The sequence below is a fragment of the Schistocerca nitens genome, chromosome 3, assembly GCF_023898315.1.
Source record: "Schistocerca nitens isolate TAMUIC-IGC-003100 chromosome 3, iqSchNite1.1, whole genome shotgun sequence".
Taxonomy (NCBI): domain Eukaryota; kingdom Metazoa; phylum Arthropoda; class Insecta; order Orthoptera; family Acrididae; genus Schistocerca; species Schistocerca nitens.
This window is the reverse complement of record NC_064616.1, coordinates 224,493,686-224,513,610: the sequence shown is the minus strand read 5'-3', so window position 1 is coordinate 224,513,610 and position 19,925 is coordinate 224,493,686. Positions and strand designations below refer to the sequence as shown.

At 38.1% G+C, this 19,925-nt stretch overlaps 1 protein-coding gene across 4 annotated transcripts in view; it reads right to left on the bottom strand.

The window, feature by feature from the left end:
• Nucleotides 1-2,202: 2,202 nt before the first annotated feature.
• Nucleotides 2,203-19,925, bottom strand: part of LOC126248185 (transcription factor CP2) — a 916,521-nt gene continuing 898,798 nt past the window's right edge. For all 4 annotated transcript variants that reach the window (XM_049948961.1, XM_049948963.1, XM_049948962.1 and 1 more), the window contains 4 exons: nucleotides 14,872-15,037; nucleotides 13,123-13,319; nucleotides 5,539-5,783; nucleotides 2,203-4,210 (listed from right to left, as the gene is read on the bottom strand). In XM_049948961.1, the coding sequence (XP_049804918.1) occupies nucleotides 4,158-4,210; nucleotides 5,539-5,783; nucleotides 13,123-13,319; nucleotides 14,872-15,037 (661 nt within the window). In that variant the 3' untranslated portion in view covers nucleotides 2,203-4,157. The remainder of the gene's footprint in view (nucleotides 4,211-5,538; nucleotides 5,784-13,122; nucleotides 13,320-14,871; nucleotides 15,038-19,925) is intronic.

The following is a 19,925-nucleotide window of genomic DNA, read 5'->3' as shown; positions in this document are numbered from 1 at the left end:
CACTGCTGTATTTGGAGTGATGCAGTGACCAGGAAGCATAGGCTGTTGACAAATGGCGTCACATTGTGTTTAGTGACAAATTACATCTCTATACTACTCCAAATGACCATCATCAGTGCGTATGGTGACAAACTGGCAAGAGATTCCAGTCTTACAATGTTTTGAGGAGGTACCGTGGTGTTACTACTGGTATCGTGGAATGGACAGCCAGCAGATGTGACTTCAGGTCATGGTTGCTAGTGATTAAGGAATCTGACAACACAATGGCATATCATGGACATCCTGCATCCTCAAGTGTTACCTCACATGCAACAGTATTGTGGTGACATTTTTCAACAGGACGATGCTTGTCCACACATGGCACTTGTCTCTATGGACTGTCTGCAGTATTTTGAGGGACTCCCATGGCCATTATGATCCCCAACACCTGCCTCTGTTAAAACATGTAGAACCAGTTCAGATGTTGACTCCATCCCATTGCCAATATCCAGTATCTCGAGGACCAGTTACAACAGTTGTTGGCCAGCTTCCCTCAGGAGAGGGAACTGAATAAAGGCATGCATCAAGGTCAGACATAGCGGAATATCATTGACATATGGGCTCATATTGACACCACCTTTGATTCAACTCGAGTAAGTTTAGAGGTATTTATTTCAAAATCTGAGTGTGTCATCTTTCATTTATATGAAACCTGCATACACTTAACTTTCATCATTAGCTCAACTGCCTTCAGCCAGTTCAAGTGCAATAATGTCTCATTAGTGCAACATTCACACTGAGTGGAATATTTGACTTTGACACTTTGTTAATGACACTATGTCTCTTTACATTTTGAACACGCCATGCACGTCTCAGTCTGTGGGTGAACTTTTATGACATTTTAGCCCATGTGGATAGTCATTTCAGTAGATTTGGGTGTATTTTGTATATATTCTAAAATTATTATATTTTCCTTTTCTTGCTAATATTTTTCTTTCTTAACAGTGAATATTTTGTGTTCACGGCAACATTAAAGTTTTGGGCAGTGATTTAACAATGACACTATATTGATGATGGTCGAAGTAGAGAGGATATAAAATGTAGACTGGCAATGGCAAGGAAAGCATTTCTGAAGAAGAGAAATTTGTTAACATCGAGTATAGATTTAAATGTCAGGAAGTCCTTTCTGAAAGTATTTGTATGGAGTGTAGCCATGTACGGAAGTGAAACATGGACAATAAAAAGTTTGGACAAGAAGAGAATAGAAGCTTTCGCAATGTGGTGCTACAGAAGAATGCTGAAGATTAGATGGGTAGATCACATAACTAATAAGGAAGTATTGAATAGAATTGGGGAGAAGAGGAGTTTGTGGCAAAATTTGACAAGAAGAAGGGTCCGGTTGGTAAGACATGTTCTGAGGCATCAACGGATCGCAAATTTAGCATTGGAGGGCAGTGTGGAGGGTAAAAATCGTAGAGGGAGACCGAGAGATGAATACACTAAGCAGATTCAGAAGGATGTAGGTTGCAGTAAGTACTGGGAGATGAAGCTTGCGCAGGATAGAGTAGCATGGAGAGCTGCATCAAACCAGTCTCAGGACTGAAGAAAACAACAACAAGAACACTATATGAGCAACTGTCAAATTTTATAAAGCATGAATTGGTGGACATACTAAAAGTAAGTTCCATTTTCACCTTGAAATTCTTATCACAAAAGGAAAAAAAAAAAAAAAAAATAGAAAAGAAGGGAAAAAAACATTTGATAGATACATCACACCTTCATTCAACAGCATACTACTTACTATCCATGTACAACGCAATACCACCAACCCCCCCCCCCCCCCCCAAAAAAAAAAAAAAACAAAAAAAAAAAAAAAAAAAAAAAGACCTAAATGCAACATTGTGCACACAAACCACAGAAAGGTAACTAGGAAGGCTACTAGTTCCATATGTAAAATCAGTGACTTCAGTCCATGCATTGTTCTCTCCTTTGTACTCCACCACACCAAAGAGAGGTTTGTAACCTTTTAAAAACATATAATGCAATGCTGTGAGTGTGGCTAGGCCTGATGTTTAGGAAGGTCTTTTGTTAGGGATGATGCCATTCTCATTAGCTTTTGTAGTAAAGTGTCGTCTTATGTTTGTGTAACAAAGGACCACCTTCTGTCATGAGGGGACAGTATATAGGTATTAGACACACTTTCAAGTAAATACTTCAACAAACTGCAGTTAAAATTTATGTATTTCTTTCTTTATTGTACAATTGAAAACAAAGTTGTGGAAATAATTTGTAAATAAAGAGAACCAAATTCAATATATGCATAATTGTTGTCCAGCAAGATCATTTGCATGCAAAAATTCCATTACGAAAGCACTAGGAAACTTCAAATTAGAATAAAATATATTTTCAATACCACCATATATTTTTGAAGTATATAAATGCTGCTGTGCTAAAAAAAAAAAATCAAATCCCTGTTTTTACTACTCAGATATGAAATGCATTATTTTACAGCAGAGGATGAAACGCTGATACAGACAATTACTGGAAACATCCAGTGACTCTTACGAAAATGATAGTTTATGGCAGTAAATGGATAACAGGGAGTCATGCACAATTTCTGGATGAGATAGACAGGTTACTTTTTAATATACCATCTGACACAGTCAGCACCGTCATCCAGTCACTGTACATACTTGTCCATCACCAGCTGACTCACAGAAGGCTGGCACACTGGTACAAAAACTGTCATGTTATAATTTACATAGCTACATATCCCTTCAATAATAATGCTAAATTCTGATATTTCAGTATAAGAAAACATACATTTTCAGACAATACATTATACACCAAAGAATGAAATTTTCACAATGAAATTTGAAAATGAATTGACAGAATACAATATTTGTAGCTAAAGATGCAAATGAAGATAATGCAACCTTTAGAAGGGAATGGAAGTCTAAAAATACTGCCCCTGCCGCCCCCCCCCCTCCCCACCCAGTACTGAAATGAAGGACTTTCCTTCAAAATTCCCATTTGTAGTAACGAGCTACGTTATGACTATGTTCTGTAACTATGTATTCTACACAGCGTCTAATGTAGAAACATTTTCACATAAAATAATAAGCATCAACACTTAAATGACTTAAGCTGTAAAAGTAATAAACAGCTACAACAATGCACACCTCAATATCGAAAAGTCAACCAAAACTGATATTTAAAAAAAAGTAAGACTTTTACTTAAAAATGAACTATAATGAACAGTTTTTAATAATTTTGCTCACTGTTTTTGGTGCATGACATGCTTAACAAAAAACTAAATTTTACTAACTAGAGAAACTTTAACTAAGATACTAAACACTGTAAGTTTACATTGGATTTTATGAGGAAGTAACCACATAAATCTTTTTCTGAGAATAAATTCAAGAAATCGCACTCCATGCAAAAGCGCCTTCCAGAGGTACAGCTTTTGAGGAGAGGATCATGAAATAAAACATTTTTGTGTTTTCCAAACAACAGCACACATGCTGAAGATGACAGGTGATTATGACTGAATTTACAATCTGTATGACACTAGTCAACACCAGATTGATTTAACATTACATAAAAATAGAAAGGAATAAAATGTCTTTCAGTACAATGAAAAACTTGTTAAATGTTAATGATTACTTTACTACACAAAGGCACATAAACTAATAAATTCTACAATACTTGTGTGTACAGGCACTTTTTGAAGCTGGGAAGCACCACCCAGCTATAAAGGTAATGAAGTGGTAACACATTTGCTCGTATCTTTTATGAAATTTTTCAAGAAGATAGAAACAAAGCTCGTGTAATTTTTGGAGTAATATGATCACATATTCTCCTTAAAAAAAAAAAAAAAATATGCAGCCTCTAAAAAGGGAGACCATATTCAATGATACTGTCAATGTCAGTAATTAGTACTAATAAATATATCTTATGGCATGTGCAATATGGCAACGAAGATATAAAAATCTGAAGCCTTACAACACGGCATAGAAAACAGCTGGTAAAAAATCACCATAACAATTCTTAGTCACTCTGTCAATACTGAAGGCAACCTCATGAGAAACAGTTCAGAAGGCACAAGTTTCACTTTTAATGAGACACCACTGATTATGACGTACAAAATATAAAAGAGGAAATCTCACATCAGCATCTCATTGAGACTGAGATGGTTTCAATAGCAGTCGATATCTTGCCCCATTTTGATCTGTAAAGAACCAAAACAAAAATGTAGATACTTTGTTAACTTCAGACAACAAATATTTTTTGCAAATCATTTATGTAACATTGACACAAATTTTACTGCTACATAATATTCACAGATACAAGCAAGCACATACTAAATCTTATAACCATGCTTCAAACTATGAACAGTGCCTCTCTCAGAAGTATATATCTCAATGTATAGTCTACAAGCCACCTAACAGTGTGTGATGGAGAGTAGTTGGGGTTCCACAATCATTTCCCCCTTTTCTGTTTCATTCACAAATTGGATCTGGGAAGGATGACTGTCAGTAATACTCTGTATGGTTTATAGTATCTTTGATTTTACTGTTATGGTCCTTTTTGAAAGAGATATGTGCAAGTGAGCAATATGTTACTCGATTCTTCTTGGAACATACATTCCCAGAATTTTAAATAAACCTCTCCGCAATGCACCACTCTCCTCACATATAGTTTGCCAATGGAAATGGATGAGCATCTCAGTAAGGCTCTTTCAGTTACTGAAAAAACGTCTGATGAAACATGTAGCTCTTATTTGGGTCTTGTCTATCTCCTCTATTGATCCTGTCAGATGCTGAAGACCTTGCTGTCATGCACCCAAAAAACTATCATCATCATCATCATCATCATCATCATCTGATGGTATCTGGTGAGTGGTCCAGACTTAATAGCACCACAACAGTCAACTGAACAAAAGCTTTGCAAGCTCTCTCTTTCATAGGTTAACAACATTTACTTGAGCAGTCTTCTAGTGAATCTTTCTGAAGTCTGTTTTCCTACAATTAGTTTTGTACAGTTGTTCCACTTTAAACCATTCCACACATGTCCTACTAATGTTTTACAGCTGTGACTGATTATCAATTGTGTCATGTAACACTGATGTGTTTTTCAACCTATTTCTGCAAAATATATCATCCATGGAGTGTCTTGCATTTTTCTGCAGTTTTTTGCTGCTGTTATTTCCCCCACATGAAAAATGTGATTCCTACATATATAGTTCGAAAATCAGTGACATTACTGTTTGTTCTTGAACTCCGTACATGTCTTCTCAGTTCCTCCATGTTAAGTACACTAAAATGTCTGACTACAAACTATCATATTGTATTATAAGATATCATTTGGCATGACAAATCTAATTATGATCTGTTAAAATACTTAGCAAATTGTGATTTTTATACCAGTTGTCAGAATTTCACTTTGATATTATGTTGTATTATTTTGAGTGTGGTTTTACATCATAGAAATTAATTCTTGGAATGAGCTACATTTTATGGTACTACACAAAACTGTTTGTGTGAATAAAATACTCACCATGCAATATTTCAATATTGAAAAGGGCTTCATCTTTCAGATTTCGGATAACTTCATCTGTCATCTGGATATGAATACCATTAGGACCCTGCATATACAAGTCATGAATCTGATCACCAGATACTCCAAGCATAGTTGCTAATTTCTGGGCCATCTCACCACACGAAAAATTATCAAGATACAAAGCATGATAAACTGTGTTCTGGCCCACACAGAGATACACTGTCAGGCAGGGTGCAATGGATCTGAAAAAAGAATAGTAGTTAAAGAACCAGTTTTACCCATTACATGATGCAACACAAAAAACAAAGCTTTCAAAAATGAACCAGATGATGTGAGAAACTATATCTAACACAAGGAGTTTAGTTTTATTTTGAAGAAAACTGGTAGCGTCAAGGTTTCCAAAATCCAACCACTACATGCCCAAAAAAATGCAACAGTTAACATGTTGAACATATTAGGCAAATGAAATTTTTACTCTTCTGCAGTGTGCTATGGTATGAAACTTCCTGGCAGAGTAAAACTGTGTGCCAGACCAAGAACGGATCCTTTCTTCCATGAGCACTAGTCTTGCAAGTTTTGCAGCAGAGCTTCTGCAAAGTTTGGAAGGTAGGAGGCAAGGTACTGGCAGCAGTAAAGCTGAGAGGACAGGTTGTGAGTCTTGCTTTGTAGCTCCGTTGGTAGAGCACTTGCCTGTGAAAGGCAAAGGTCTCACGTTTGAGTCTCAGTCCGGCACGCAGTTTTAATCTGCCAGTAAGATCCATATTAGGAGAAGGTGTTGAGCAATCGTTGAAAGCAAAGTAACTGCTACTCCCTTAAAAGGGAAAAAGAGCAAGTACAGCTGCTGTTCTACACCCAACATTCTTTGAACTTCACTTGCTAAAGGATACTACAATACAAATTTCCAAATGTCAAAGCTCAGTAATTTTAAGGGAAACATTCACACATTTTACCACAGGTTATAGTTTCTTGACATGGCCTTACATATATCGTGATATTTATCCATTCATTGTACTATAGGGCACTGTTTGTACAGGGGTTGGAGAGGGGATCTCTCTCTCTCTCTCTCTCTCTCTCTCTCTCTCTCTCACACACACACACACACACACACACACACACACACACACACACACACACACACACACGTGAGGTGGACATTTCACATCACACCTTTTAAGCATATTTCTTACCACCAAAATACAAAGTAAGACATTACATGAGACCATCAACACATTTAACAAGAACCACATGTTGGTAATATCTGCCAAAAAGTGATCATGGGAATTAAGTTGTCAGAGTAAAAGCTAATTTTGAGCAACCAAGGACTTACCAATGAGATGATTTTGTTCTGATCTTGGAAAAAACTGCTTTGTTTCTAAGATGATGATAACCTGTATGTACTAGCAGTCAGAACGAAAGTGAATCACACTTATGGCGGGAAAAAACCCTGTGAATTCTGGCTAAATATGTAGAAAATTAGCTAATAAAGCTTTTGGATAGTCCTTTAAACTTGAGAGTTCACAAATGTAGAACTTCATACTGTCAACTTCTACATCAATCACATCTCAGAAAAGGAGCAGCCAGACTGATTTTCACGTCATCCCCACCACTTGCAGCAAATCTACTGGTGACCTTCCAATCATTCTGTCACTATAACCAAGGCATCACATTTCAGATTAAACCATTAAGTATTTTGGTGTAACAATTGAGTACTTGTTTTCTGGTCTTTCGATAACACTTGGTTAATGTCATGGTCTTTGCCATCTGATATTATCCTCCCACTGACTGTCTCCAATATGAACAATGACATGTTAACACTTACTCCATACTCCACAAAAGAGCACTGTGTGCATAACCCTTAATAAACATTATCCTGTCACATTTTAACTATTCCTGAATGTGATGTGTGATGTAAGGGGAGCAATTGTCTGCCTGTATGCCTTTTACTCAAATGGACAATGGAAGGATGACTCAAAGTTTATTGTTAGTGGACTGATGACAGAATTCTTAATAACTGCCATGATGAACATGAATCCCACTGAGAATTGTAAATCTGGGATGGAATAACAGTTATATGAAACAGGATAGATTGCTATTCATCACAAAGGATGCACTGAACCGAAGACACACATTTATGAACAATATGTGTTTGCTGCTAAATGCCTCCTGTATGTAGTGAGTAGCAATATACCCTATTTCATATGACTGAAAGGTGTTTAAAGTTAACCAACATGCCATAGGAAAACAGTTCACTATCCAAATAAACCAAGGCATAGCCAGTCCCATTTGAAAATTAGCTCAGTATACGAGGGTAATCCCAAAAGAAAGGTCTCCTATTTTTTTGTAAGTACATACACCTGTTTATTTCCACAATGGCTTACATCGGTTTACAGCTTGAACATTTAGCTATTTTTCGACATAATCACCATTTCTGTCGATGCATTTTTGTAGCCGCTGTGAAAGTTTTTGTATGCCCATGTCATACTAGCTCGCCGTCATGCTGTTCAGAAAGTTATGAACCTCTTCTTTCACCTCGTCATCGGAGCTGAATCGCTTTCCGGCCAAATGTTCTTTTAACCTGGGGAACAGGTGATAGTCACTGGGTGCCAAGTCAGGACTATAGGATGGGTGTGTGATTATGTTCCACTGAAACTGTTGCAGGAGAGCAACGGTTTGCCGAGCAATGTGTGGGCGAGCGTTGTCATGGAGAATGTGTATGCCGTTGTTCAACATTCCTCCTCCTCCTACGGTTCAGAATTGCCCGTTTCAGTTTTTAAAGATTCTCACAGTACCTGTCAGTGTTCATTGTGGCCCCAGCAATTCAGCTCCAACGGCAAGGTGAAAGAAGAGTTCATAAGTTTCTAAACAGCATAGCGGCGAGCTGGTATGACACGGGCACACAAAAATTGCCACAGCATCTACAAAAATGCATCGACAGAAATGGTGATTATATCAAAAAATAGCTAAATGTTCAAGCTGTAAACTGATGTAAACCACTGTAGAAATAAACAGGTCTACGTACTTATAAAAAAATAGAAGACCTTACTTTTGGGATTACCCTCATATCATCTTATGTATGATGCTCGTAAGCAGACAAATGATGTCTGCACTCTTGCTAACATTATTGTATCCACAAAAGAAGATATATTTCCCCAATTATACAGAAATGGAATGACTGTTGTTGGTGATTGGTAGCCTTGCCTGATAAATCACATTGTCAGAACAGGTTGGTATTCACATGCCTGCAAATAAATGTCATAACAAACATTCTGCAACTACTGCTGCAGAAACATGAGGTGGGGCAGACAATACTACATTATGAGAATGTTCCTGAGGCATTCTTTAGGAAAACTAATATATGTATAGTGTATTTTTTACTGGTTTGGCCATGACTCCATTCTAGGAGTTCACCAACCCTTACAAAGTGAGTGTCTTTCCACTCAATACAGTGGGTTCTTTCCGCAAGATAACACATGAAACAGCACCAGGCATCTGTAACAATTGGTAGAGCACAATCATGACTCTGAAGGTACTTTCATGACATCTAAATTCCTGAATCTTGATTAAATCTAACGTCTGTGTAGTACCCCAAACATTATGTTAGCTGTATGAATACCCTGACGTACAACTGTCAGCGGCTGTGGGAACCAATGGAGCAGCATGACTACAGTGACCTGTCAGTATTTGAGTGTCTCACTTCCAGCTCATCCAGCAGATTGTACTTCAGATATGTCTTACTTTGGTGGTCAGATTACTGTGACTGAGTGGTGGAAGTACTGTTTGGCATACTTGCAGAAAAAAAAACATGAACAGGGTATCAATTACCTAAGACTTGCTCACATTTTATGCAGTCATCTGAAGTAATTGTAAATTTCAGAAGTTTTAAAGTATGCGGCTCAGACAAGTTAAAAATCAGGTGTAATGTATAGTCACACTGAGGCTTTTGATGCTGGGTCTGTTCACAGAAATGAATCAAATGAACCACATCAGGTTGGTGTTACCAGGGTGGATAGTCCAAAAAGTACACAATCAGTGGTGTATCTCACTAGCAGGCTCAGCTCATCATTGTAACAATGAGTGAAGTGAGTTTTCAATGTAGGCGTCACTACTATGTTATACATATCATTTAATGTCTATTGTGGAGCAGAATACCCTTTAAGTGCTTCATGTTCGGCTCAAAAAATAGATGTGGTGGCCTGAGCATTTTCGTGAACATGAACCCAGTAATTTTATAACACAAATGCAACCTTTAACTGAAATGAATACCTTGCTATTCAAAGTCACCAAATCCTGTGTTTTAATCTACCTCTTGAGAGTCTACCACACTACCACCCTCTCCCTCCCTCCAATTATCCCATTTTCTCTCAATTAGCTACATAATTTATGCTGTTCAGTTACTTTGATCATATGTAAACTAAAATAAAAAGTAATAAGAAAGCACACAAAGAGTTCCATCCTATGAAAGAAACAATAAGTATCCTACTCCTATTTTGTTATAATTTCTAATTGTCATCTGACTGACTGGACAATATTTCAAAAATTAGTCTGCCAATTTAAAATCACAAGTCAAAGGTAAATGAAATAACTGTATTTCATCTATGGGATATAACAACTCAACCCGGGTATCCCAGACAGCATGGCTCTTGTTATTTTCCAGCACCTACCTAAGCTTCAAACCATGACTGACATGACATTATTACTATCATGCAGTTCACAAATAGGTGGTGGTGGTATTTCCCACTCCCCAAAGACATTTTGATTAATCAACTAATATAGCTAACCTTACGATCACTATGCCAGGAAAGTCGTCCAGACATAGAAACTGAGTGCTACCCCAAGGTAAGCCAGCGAAGAGTGCTATTTCTGCACTAATTATGTGAGACAAATTTAATTTAAAAAACTGATAATCCTACATTACTGGTGGATTGTTTATAGTTCCTACACCAGTCACAGAAAAAATTTATATTACACCTTGCCATCTGAACCACATTGTTGAAAGCCAAGTTGCACAGTCTACTACTTCAGGTGACACTATGTTGTAGCAAATTAGAATTATTCTTGATGAATCTACTGACAAAAATGTTAATGCATGTGGTACTGTGAAAGTTAGTATGACACTAACATTGTATGAAAGAAATCTCAGACAAAAATGGTTAGCAAGAACTAAAAATTATTCTGCCCTGCCTATGATAAATCTGAAATGCCACACACAGGGCACAGACAGTAGACAAACACACTTATTTGCCTTTCAAAATCCTATTTAATGGAAAATACTGACCTACACAATAGTTGAACTGTGTGTCTGAAGCAGGTTGAGTTGTTTGGGGGGAGAAGACCAAACAGCGAGGTCAGCAGTCTATGGCTTAAGCAACACTTGATACTTATGAACTAAATGACTGTTACAAATGCTGGTACAGATTATGTAGAAACCCTCCAGAAAAATCAAATTGAGTCAACATCTACTCCTAAATTTGTCTAGATGGCTCTGAGCACTATGGGACTTAACTTCTGAGGTCATCAGTCCCTTAGAACTTTTTTACACCTAACTAACCTAAGGACATCACACACATCCATGCCCGAGGCAGGATTCAAACCAGCGACCGTAGCGGTCGCGCAGTTCCAGACTGTAGTGCCTAGAACAGACGGGCCACCCAGGCCGGATAAATTTCTTTAGAACATTGATTAATATTTCTGGGCATGAACTGTCCCTTTTACCAAACAATATATACCTATTAAATGTAACAACAACTTACAGCAATTGCTGGAACTACCATTAGTTCAGAAAAATTTTTTCTATGATATATAAATTGAAATAAAAGCCCAGAATCCTATATCAATCAATCACATAAATTAGCACTGGTAGTTCACACATTAGCACAAATAATACTATCATATTACAATGCACAGAACTTTACAAACTATTCCAATATAAATAACAGTTCTGCAATTTGCTTCAAGTGAATTACACAAGCTTACATATAAAAAAAAGGTTGTGTGGATCATAAGTAAATGCACAACATGACTGGCTAACTATTTTTATAGGCAGAAGTTATAAGTGGAATTAAAGCCAGATGAGTTTGAGTGCTATGAAGATTAGAAAGCAGTTACATGATAAATTCTTCACAGACAGAGACGAATATTTTGTGGTATCACCAGTGTGCACTCTGTCTCTTGTCAACACCACATCCCCCAGCTGTTCTTTACCTTGGCACTGATGGGCTATTCTCCACTCAGGGATACTTATTTCTATTTTTATAATATACCCCGTGTGTGTCTTATGTCACCTGTAACTAACCTTTGCATAGCTACATAGTTTTTTCATACCTGTGCTGACGTGAAAACCAGCAATTAATGTTGTGCACTCCCTGAAACACCTGTTAGTCAGATGTGGTAAAATGGTGATATTCATTGGTGCATCACACATTTCACTGTTCCTTGCTACAGAGGATCTCTCTCCCCTCCCCTCCCTCCCCCCCCCCCCCCAACTTCTGATTTCTTATGTCTGCATCACTTAACAGTTCTTGACATAGATTTTTATGGTTGTCAGTAAACACAGTGTCTGGTTGGCATGAACTTTCTCTGAATATGAAAAGCACATTCTTTCCTAGTATGTTTTGGTAAGAAGCATTTGCACAACTATTATGCCAACATTATTTTTTTAACCACTTTGAGTATAACAGAGAGTACAGGACTACTGGCTAAGATTCCGTATGGTAGATTGGTTCTAGACAAGCAGTATTCTCTTTCAACTAGAAGACAGAAGCTCCCAAATTCTGACGAGTATTTGTTTATTTGGGCCAAAGTAGGCAATAACAATTGAGAGATTAAGACTGCAGGTGTTATAGAAATTAAATGATCTTGAATGTGTAAAGTGATTTATTTATTACCTTTAACCAAAAAAATACTACATATTGATCTTGCCAAAAGCCAAGAAGCGATTCTTCTTGGTGTTGTAGCTTTCAGGGGCACTCTGGGGTGCTCATAGAACCACTAGGAGTCTATGTGACCTTGAACATAGCGTTTGAAACATGCTTTTGTTGCATCCCACTGGGCGCCGTTCTAGTGACTTTGCCTTGCCCACTGGGCATTCCAGTACATGATGCGACTTCCCCTGGACTTCGCAAATATGTTATATCTAAGCACCACAAAAAGTTGCTGCACCTGATTATGGGTATCCTTGAGAATAAACATATAAGGTCACCAGTCTCCTATTCACCCCTGCCCCTCCCCCCCCCCCCCCCCCCCCAGGATGGAAACAGTGTACACCTTCTGTCTGCAGATAGAGTACATTCTAAGTGCAAATGTGATAAAGTGTCCTAAATATTTGCTTGGTGTGTGTCAGAGGTCAGATGTGGGTATCAGCATGATGTTCACATAGTGCGATGTGGTAAACTGCTTGAAAACCACAAACTGGCCAGTTCAATGACCCACGTTATTAATCTGTTGGTTGGATTTGAACCGGTGGCAGCATTCCTCTTCATCCCAGAATTCAATACTTTAAGGCACACAGTCATCAAGTATAAAATAACACAAAAAGGATATCAGTCTTACAACTAGAATGAATAAAACATTTCACAGACTTACTTTGAATGAAGAGCATTGAACAATCTAATGCCATCAGGTACACCACAAATTTGTATCAGGTCATTTCTTGATAGGCGTAAAATATCTGCTCCAGAAAAATTAGCAAATGTATGCAGGTAAGATCCAAACCGGTTTGCCTGAAGCCACTGAGCTGCTTGTTGTGCAGTGGCCTCACTTGCCAAAGGTTCCTGATACACCTGTAAAAACAAATATAAATCAAACTTAAACTGCTTAACACCAAGTTTTGAACAATTATTATTCACAAATGTCAATTTTAAATATTGTGGCACAGACCTCTCAATTCCCAATTGTATTTCTTTCTCCATTTGCTAGAAACTGTCATGTTTTCACTTTTCTGTGTGTCAACGGACAGTACTGGCACTGTATCTAGCCTAACACACTTAGTGTGTCTTCATTACTTATTATTGTGTATTCCCATTTGTAAATGAAGATAACACAGACTGCAATAAGTTACACTTGGCTTTCCACTTTTGACTTTTTCTGAAAATTCTAACAGCTTAAACTGTTTTCCCCCAAAACACAACACAGCATGGTGCTACACTTGTTACATATTTTGCTTTGCCATGTACATTTACATGCTTCTGAACAGCATATTTACTTCCAGAAACATCTGAGAAGCTCTAAGAAATATGTTCTGAATTATTTCATTGCCAAATAAATGTTTAGACAACTCAGACATTTCAATTTACAATAGTATTTCTTTCTCTACTTGCTAGAGTCTCTGTCATGTTTGCATTTTCCAAATGTCAAATTTTTCATTATCCAAACGCATTAAGTCACAATTTTAATGAGCTTTTGTTGGGAGCTTGGCATTTTCACCCATACTTTAATGTATTTATACTCAATTCTATGGGACTACAGTAAATTTTTTAAAAACACTGCATGGATGACATGCACTGCTTTCTTTTCTGACTATAGAGCAACTGATAATTTATGTGCGACTTGACAATATAAACAGATAAGTAACCAACAATTATTCATGGAATTTTAAAAACTAAATTACTTGTAGTTTCCAGACACTGTAGCAACAATCCGAAATGTCAGAAGAAAGCAAAAATAAAAGCACTAGTATTGAAGGACCTTGTGCAGTCGTAAGCAATTTTCAGACTTTTCTATGAGCCTGTCTGCTACTCAGTAACTCTTCTAATTAAAGAGCAGTAATTAATTCTCACACACATTAACCGAGTCCTATATACCAAATAAAACAATTTTACATATACTACATGTAAAGGAATTTTTCAGGTAAAGTAGCAGTGCTACACATTGCTGACAAATTGTCAAATTTCATACTCTTGAAAGAGTGGACATCCATTTAAGTGAAACACATGAGCATGTTTCTAGTCGATAAAAGTTTTCTTCTGTAAACAGGAAAACACTGGATAAAATTGGACTAACTTTAAATATATTTCTTGTAATCTGAATTACATTGGGTAACGATTATGAACTGAGTATAAATACATTAAAATATGGCTTTTCAGTTGATCAAGAACAATTCTGAAAGTCCAGTCACATTCTGCGATTTAATATGAAGCCTGGTGGACATCCCTACCCTGCAAACAACTACCTACAACTGTAAACAGATTCTTGATTTTGCACCTCAGCAGAAACTTGCTTTTACACCAAAAAATGTATCCAACAAATGGATACTATGAGGGTAAAAAAAGGACATGGACTGATAATTAACACAGAAAAAAAAGCAGTTAACTTAATGGGTGTGCCATTACTTACTGGAACATCTGTAGGTATGGCTACTTGATCTGGAAGTACTGTGTTTATCACTGGAACAGGAGGAATTGTGTTTAGTGGTTGTGAACTCCTTTCTTCTTTTGCAGCGACTGAAGTTGAGGGCACATTACTACCATTTGACGTACCAACAGTATGTCCAGAATTACCACTGGAAGAGAAATGATTACATTAAGAACAAAAGTTAACATAATACACATAGTAGTGAAACAGACTGACCTCTATCTCTAGACTGTTTACAAACAATGAACAGAAACAATAGAGGAAAAAACACTATCACCACATGAATGATACCTATCGTAACGAATACATACGTATCACTCAGCCTTTTGCAACAGATTCAAACTATATTACAATGAAACTCTACCACTTTACACAGTCATATGATACAAATCAGTGTATCTCTTGGGTGAAAGTATCTCTAGAATAATAACTAGACCCATACCTCAATCAGCGCCATAATAAAGAGGGGTATTTACCAACATGTTCTTCATCTATTGAAACATCAAACTCGTATCCCTGGCATCATTCCTTACATGTCATTGAAGCAACTATACATTGCCCACTCTGTTTTCTATCATGTCCCTTCCAACAACTTACATCACTGTCAAACTATAAGCTCTCAAAAGTCAGATCACATGAACTGGAGTCAGATGACAGAAATGGGGACCAACATACGCTCTAGTCAGATGACATATTCCATAACACTTCAAAATAATGGTAAATAGCCATTTTTTTCTTTTACTCATTATTAGTATCAGTACTGTATGCTTGCAAACAAAAAAAAAAAACTTTTTTTTCTTTCAACAATATTCTTGGAAGGGTTTCATAGTTGTATGTATCTACTGACTGCTTACCACTTCTATAATGTATGAATTCCCTTGGAATTCCTACATAGATACAATATAAAATACCACCTAAGTAATAATGGATGACATATCCGTTAGTACAAAATAATTTCTAGATGTGTGGGAAACTTTGCTTCCAAATTTAAATTAAATGGTTTCATAATATTCGTTGACAGAATAACCAAAGAATACATTACATAAACAGTAGCCTGAAGTGTTAGCTAAGTTCACATATTTCTGCTATCAGACATTACCACTGAAACAAGATATGCATATGGTCTACAGTACAGAATGGTTCTTATACTAGGGTAATTGCTATTAACCTGTAACTTACAGTGCTAGTGCTCGAAGAGTTCGTCTTACTGACGGTCTGTCTCGTGCCGTGTGTTTACGACAGTTTATCAGCCGCTTAACTCTGTGCTCCCCTTGCGATCTTCTAAGTGTTACTGTCACACGTTTGCCAAGCAATGCCAGGTGTATACGACGTTCATGAGGTATACAAGACATTGAATGATAAAAACGTGCACTCACAACATAGTCCTCATGTGCCAGTGTAACTGTATGAACTAAGAGGAGCATTATGATCTTTTCTTTCTTTCTTTACTGTTACAAATACTTTACATTTGTACTATCAAGCAATGAGTTATTAAAAGGTAGACTCATTAAATTCAGGTGTAAGTCTCAATTAAATGTCCTGAAGGACATAAAGCAAGAGTGAGTTGAGTAAACAAGATTTTACTATCATCACGAAGAATGAAACTTAAACATCAACAACTCTAATCTCACAATTGCTTATTGGTGCATGGATTTTCCAGATCCAACACAAATTGTAAACCATTGACTCTTAACCTCTCACCGTACAGAACCAATTCACTCCACAGCTGCTCAGTGAAGTAGCACAAATCTTCTTGGCCAGGATTCGGTTTTGAACCCGACAAATTTTAACCACTTTGTTGCGACGCACAGTAGCTGATTTTATGTCAGTCCTGCAGCAAACCTGTAACGCCTGCCCCCTTGTATTACACCGGAGGTAAACAAAGCGTTCTTGGGAGATATTAAGCTGGCAGCTGATGATGCCAACGAATTAAGGCAGAGTCCGTCCAATATCCACAACAGTAGATTTCGGGCAGCCTCTCCTCCCGCACAGGGCCCTCTTCTTTTTGTTGCCGGACGGATTAATTGCTCGTCAGCTAATGAAGTGATCCTGGCGAACAAATACGCTGCCCTTTTCGGCTCCAGCTCCGACACTGCTGTAATGTTCTGGGACTGGAACAACCATTCCCAAATCTTAACGTAGGGTCGCAGCTTTAAAACTCTGAAGCAACTTCTACAATGAATCTGCGAACAGTGTGAACGAGCGCCGACGCTCATTCGATGTTGCCACGGCTGCAGCCACGAATGAATCACTTCAATGTTGAACGCACAACTTTACAAGCTGTTCTTATCTCCAGACTTCCCTGGAATCCAGAGAGTGCGACGCTGTTCGGATACATATACAACAACGAACCGACACTGGCAACGACTGCAGTAGGAGTGCGTGCAGAACCGTGCGCCAGCAGCTAAAATCAGCTTCCAACTGGCACAAACCAGTTGCGACGATGTTCCCTGTCGGCTCTGCCTTATTACGTGTTCGGCTAACTCCGCTTTCATTCGGCTTTCAAGGCTGAGCGTTCTATGTTCCTTGGCTGAGCGCTCGTATCGTTGACGTCCTGTGGATTTCATTCGTCCTGCGTGCAACGGAGAGACAACAAAATAACGACACCGACCTGATATACTATGAACTGTGCGAGATTAACGCGTTTCTTTATTCATTTGTTCTCTGTCACACCGATTAACGTTGAAGACTGTGCTTATCAGCGAATAATATTAGATTCTTCTGTTTTAGTAGTTCCAATGTCGTTGAGCTTTCGGCAGATATTTCGTCTTACGCTGACGTAACCTACTTTTGTTGTGAACATGAGAATGTGAACAAAATAAGCTCATATGTTTCCCTTGACTTTTAACAATATTTGCATAACCTATATTAGTTTTACCCAACGATAGGTACTGAACTAAAATTCTCATTTGTTGACCTGACTCTTTAATTACGTAATTCATGGAAGTAATTAATCTCAATTAATCGGTGACAATCAATAGAACGAAATGTTTCTACCAACATTCTATTCTACTTTGGCGAACGAAGATGTTAACAGCAATGATTCGGAGAATCACATCTAACTCATAAATACCCGTATAAGTGAGGTATTTGTGAAACGAGTTTCAAATAGCATACCGATCGGCACGTCGAATAAGACAGCGCCGGGCAGCAAGGAAGTAGACCTTTAGCATCGATGTGCCACGATGTACTTCGACCTTAAAAAAGCTGTGCAACTCAGCTAAAACAAGGTAAGGTTAATGTGACACTAATAACGGCGCTACACAGCCCAGTGACTTGAAAATCACGTTATGGCACACAAGCACCAATAGAAAAGAGGCGAGGCCCTATTTCCGAAACATTTAGTACTACAAGCTATGCAGGATTCAGTGCAAACACACAGAAGACACTGTTATGCCTACTCCAAAAGAAGGAGCAGTACATCTTACGCGGCATCCACTGCACAGTCTTTGGTAGTTGCAAAAATGTGTATCACTCTTTCGAACTTCTATCGTGTTGAATTTATACTAGTCTAGGTCATTCCCAGTGAACGTCCGGAACGCTTTCACACACACTGTCAGTAGTCTCTCAGTACGGTACTTAACGTACGACTGCTACGTTTGTATGTCGGAGCAACTGCACAATGAATTTTGCATAATTATTTGAATTCTTACACTTCTCTCTTAGACAAGTAGTTTTTCCGTAATCATGACTATAACGTTTTCATGAATGAATTCGCGAATAAAAACTTCAATTAAGACTCTCAATAGCAATTACTTCCCTTTTCATAGTATTGTATTCCGTGAAGCTGTGAAGTACCTTGTGGCTGACTGTACCAATTTGTTGTTTGCATTAATTCTCAGAAAAGATGGGGGCATCAGTTAAAACTTAAGGTTAAAATACAACAGGTGTTACACCTAATAAACGTTTTAGTTTATGAACAGAGATAATGTTGGGTATCAACTACTACAATATAATCTCCTTCTACAGCGTCATTAAAACCACAGTGTCGGAAAGAAAGGTTCGAGGTTCCTGAAAATCGCAGTCTTATGTGTAATAACACAGATCGCAGCGGTTAAGACAATGAATTCACTCGCGGGAGTAGCTGTGTTCAAATACCCTTTCAACCATACAGATCTGATGTTTAAGTGGTTTTACTATATATCATCTGAGGCGAATGTGAACGTGGTTTCTCAGAAAATGTCATGGCCGAATTTCTTCTCCATCCATTACCAGCCCCAGCTTGTGCTCCGCTTCAAATGACCTCGTGATCGACGGGACGTTAAGCTTTTTAGGCTACCGCTGTTTGTAGAGAAAAGAAGAACGTCAAGCGCCAAAATAAAAACAAATTTTCTTGATCGTGGAAGGTGGATTGCTTGTCATATGTGGACCCTACCGAGGGGACACAGAAGACCAATACCGAGAATAAGGAGGCATACCGACGGAAGCCATGGTGAAACGGGAGTCGCTACGTGAAACGGAAGTTTTTAACATCTTGCAAAGCCTGTTACGTGAAGCACAAAGAAAAAGCTAAACTTTTTTCCCATGAAATGCTCGTCTCGACGATTGTCTCTAGTTAATTTTAAAATATGGAAGCCCACCAGAACAATAAAAACAGTTTATCACAGTACTGCACATCCACTCTCCCTCATAATCAACAAGTCTTTAGATGAGGGATGTTTCCCAAATCTATTTATCGGACATGTCCGACATAACACACCACACTACGGCTAGTTGATGTAAAAGTTTAAGTGCGGATTCACAACCAATGTCTGAACGCCTGCGAGGATCACAAAATTATGAGTAGCGAGTTAATAAGGGAGGGAGGGTCGTTGCATTGCGGCCATCGGGATGCTGGGAAGTTGGAGAGGACGTAAAGAGTGTCCGGATGGCTGATACGATTAAGGCAACCGTTCTAAGACATGGAGCAGCCGTGTTCGAGCCCTGGTCAAGCAAAGATTTTTCAGCTCTCGCCGTTGCACTGTTGCAATCCCCTGTGCCGGTGGAAGGGCACAGGTCATTCCCGTTTTCCAGAAGGGACGTCGAACAGATGTAAA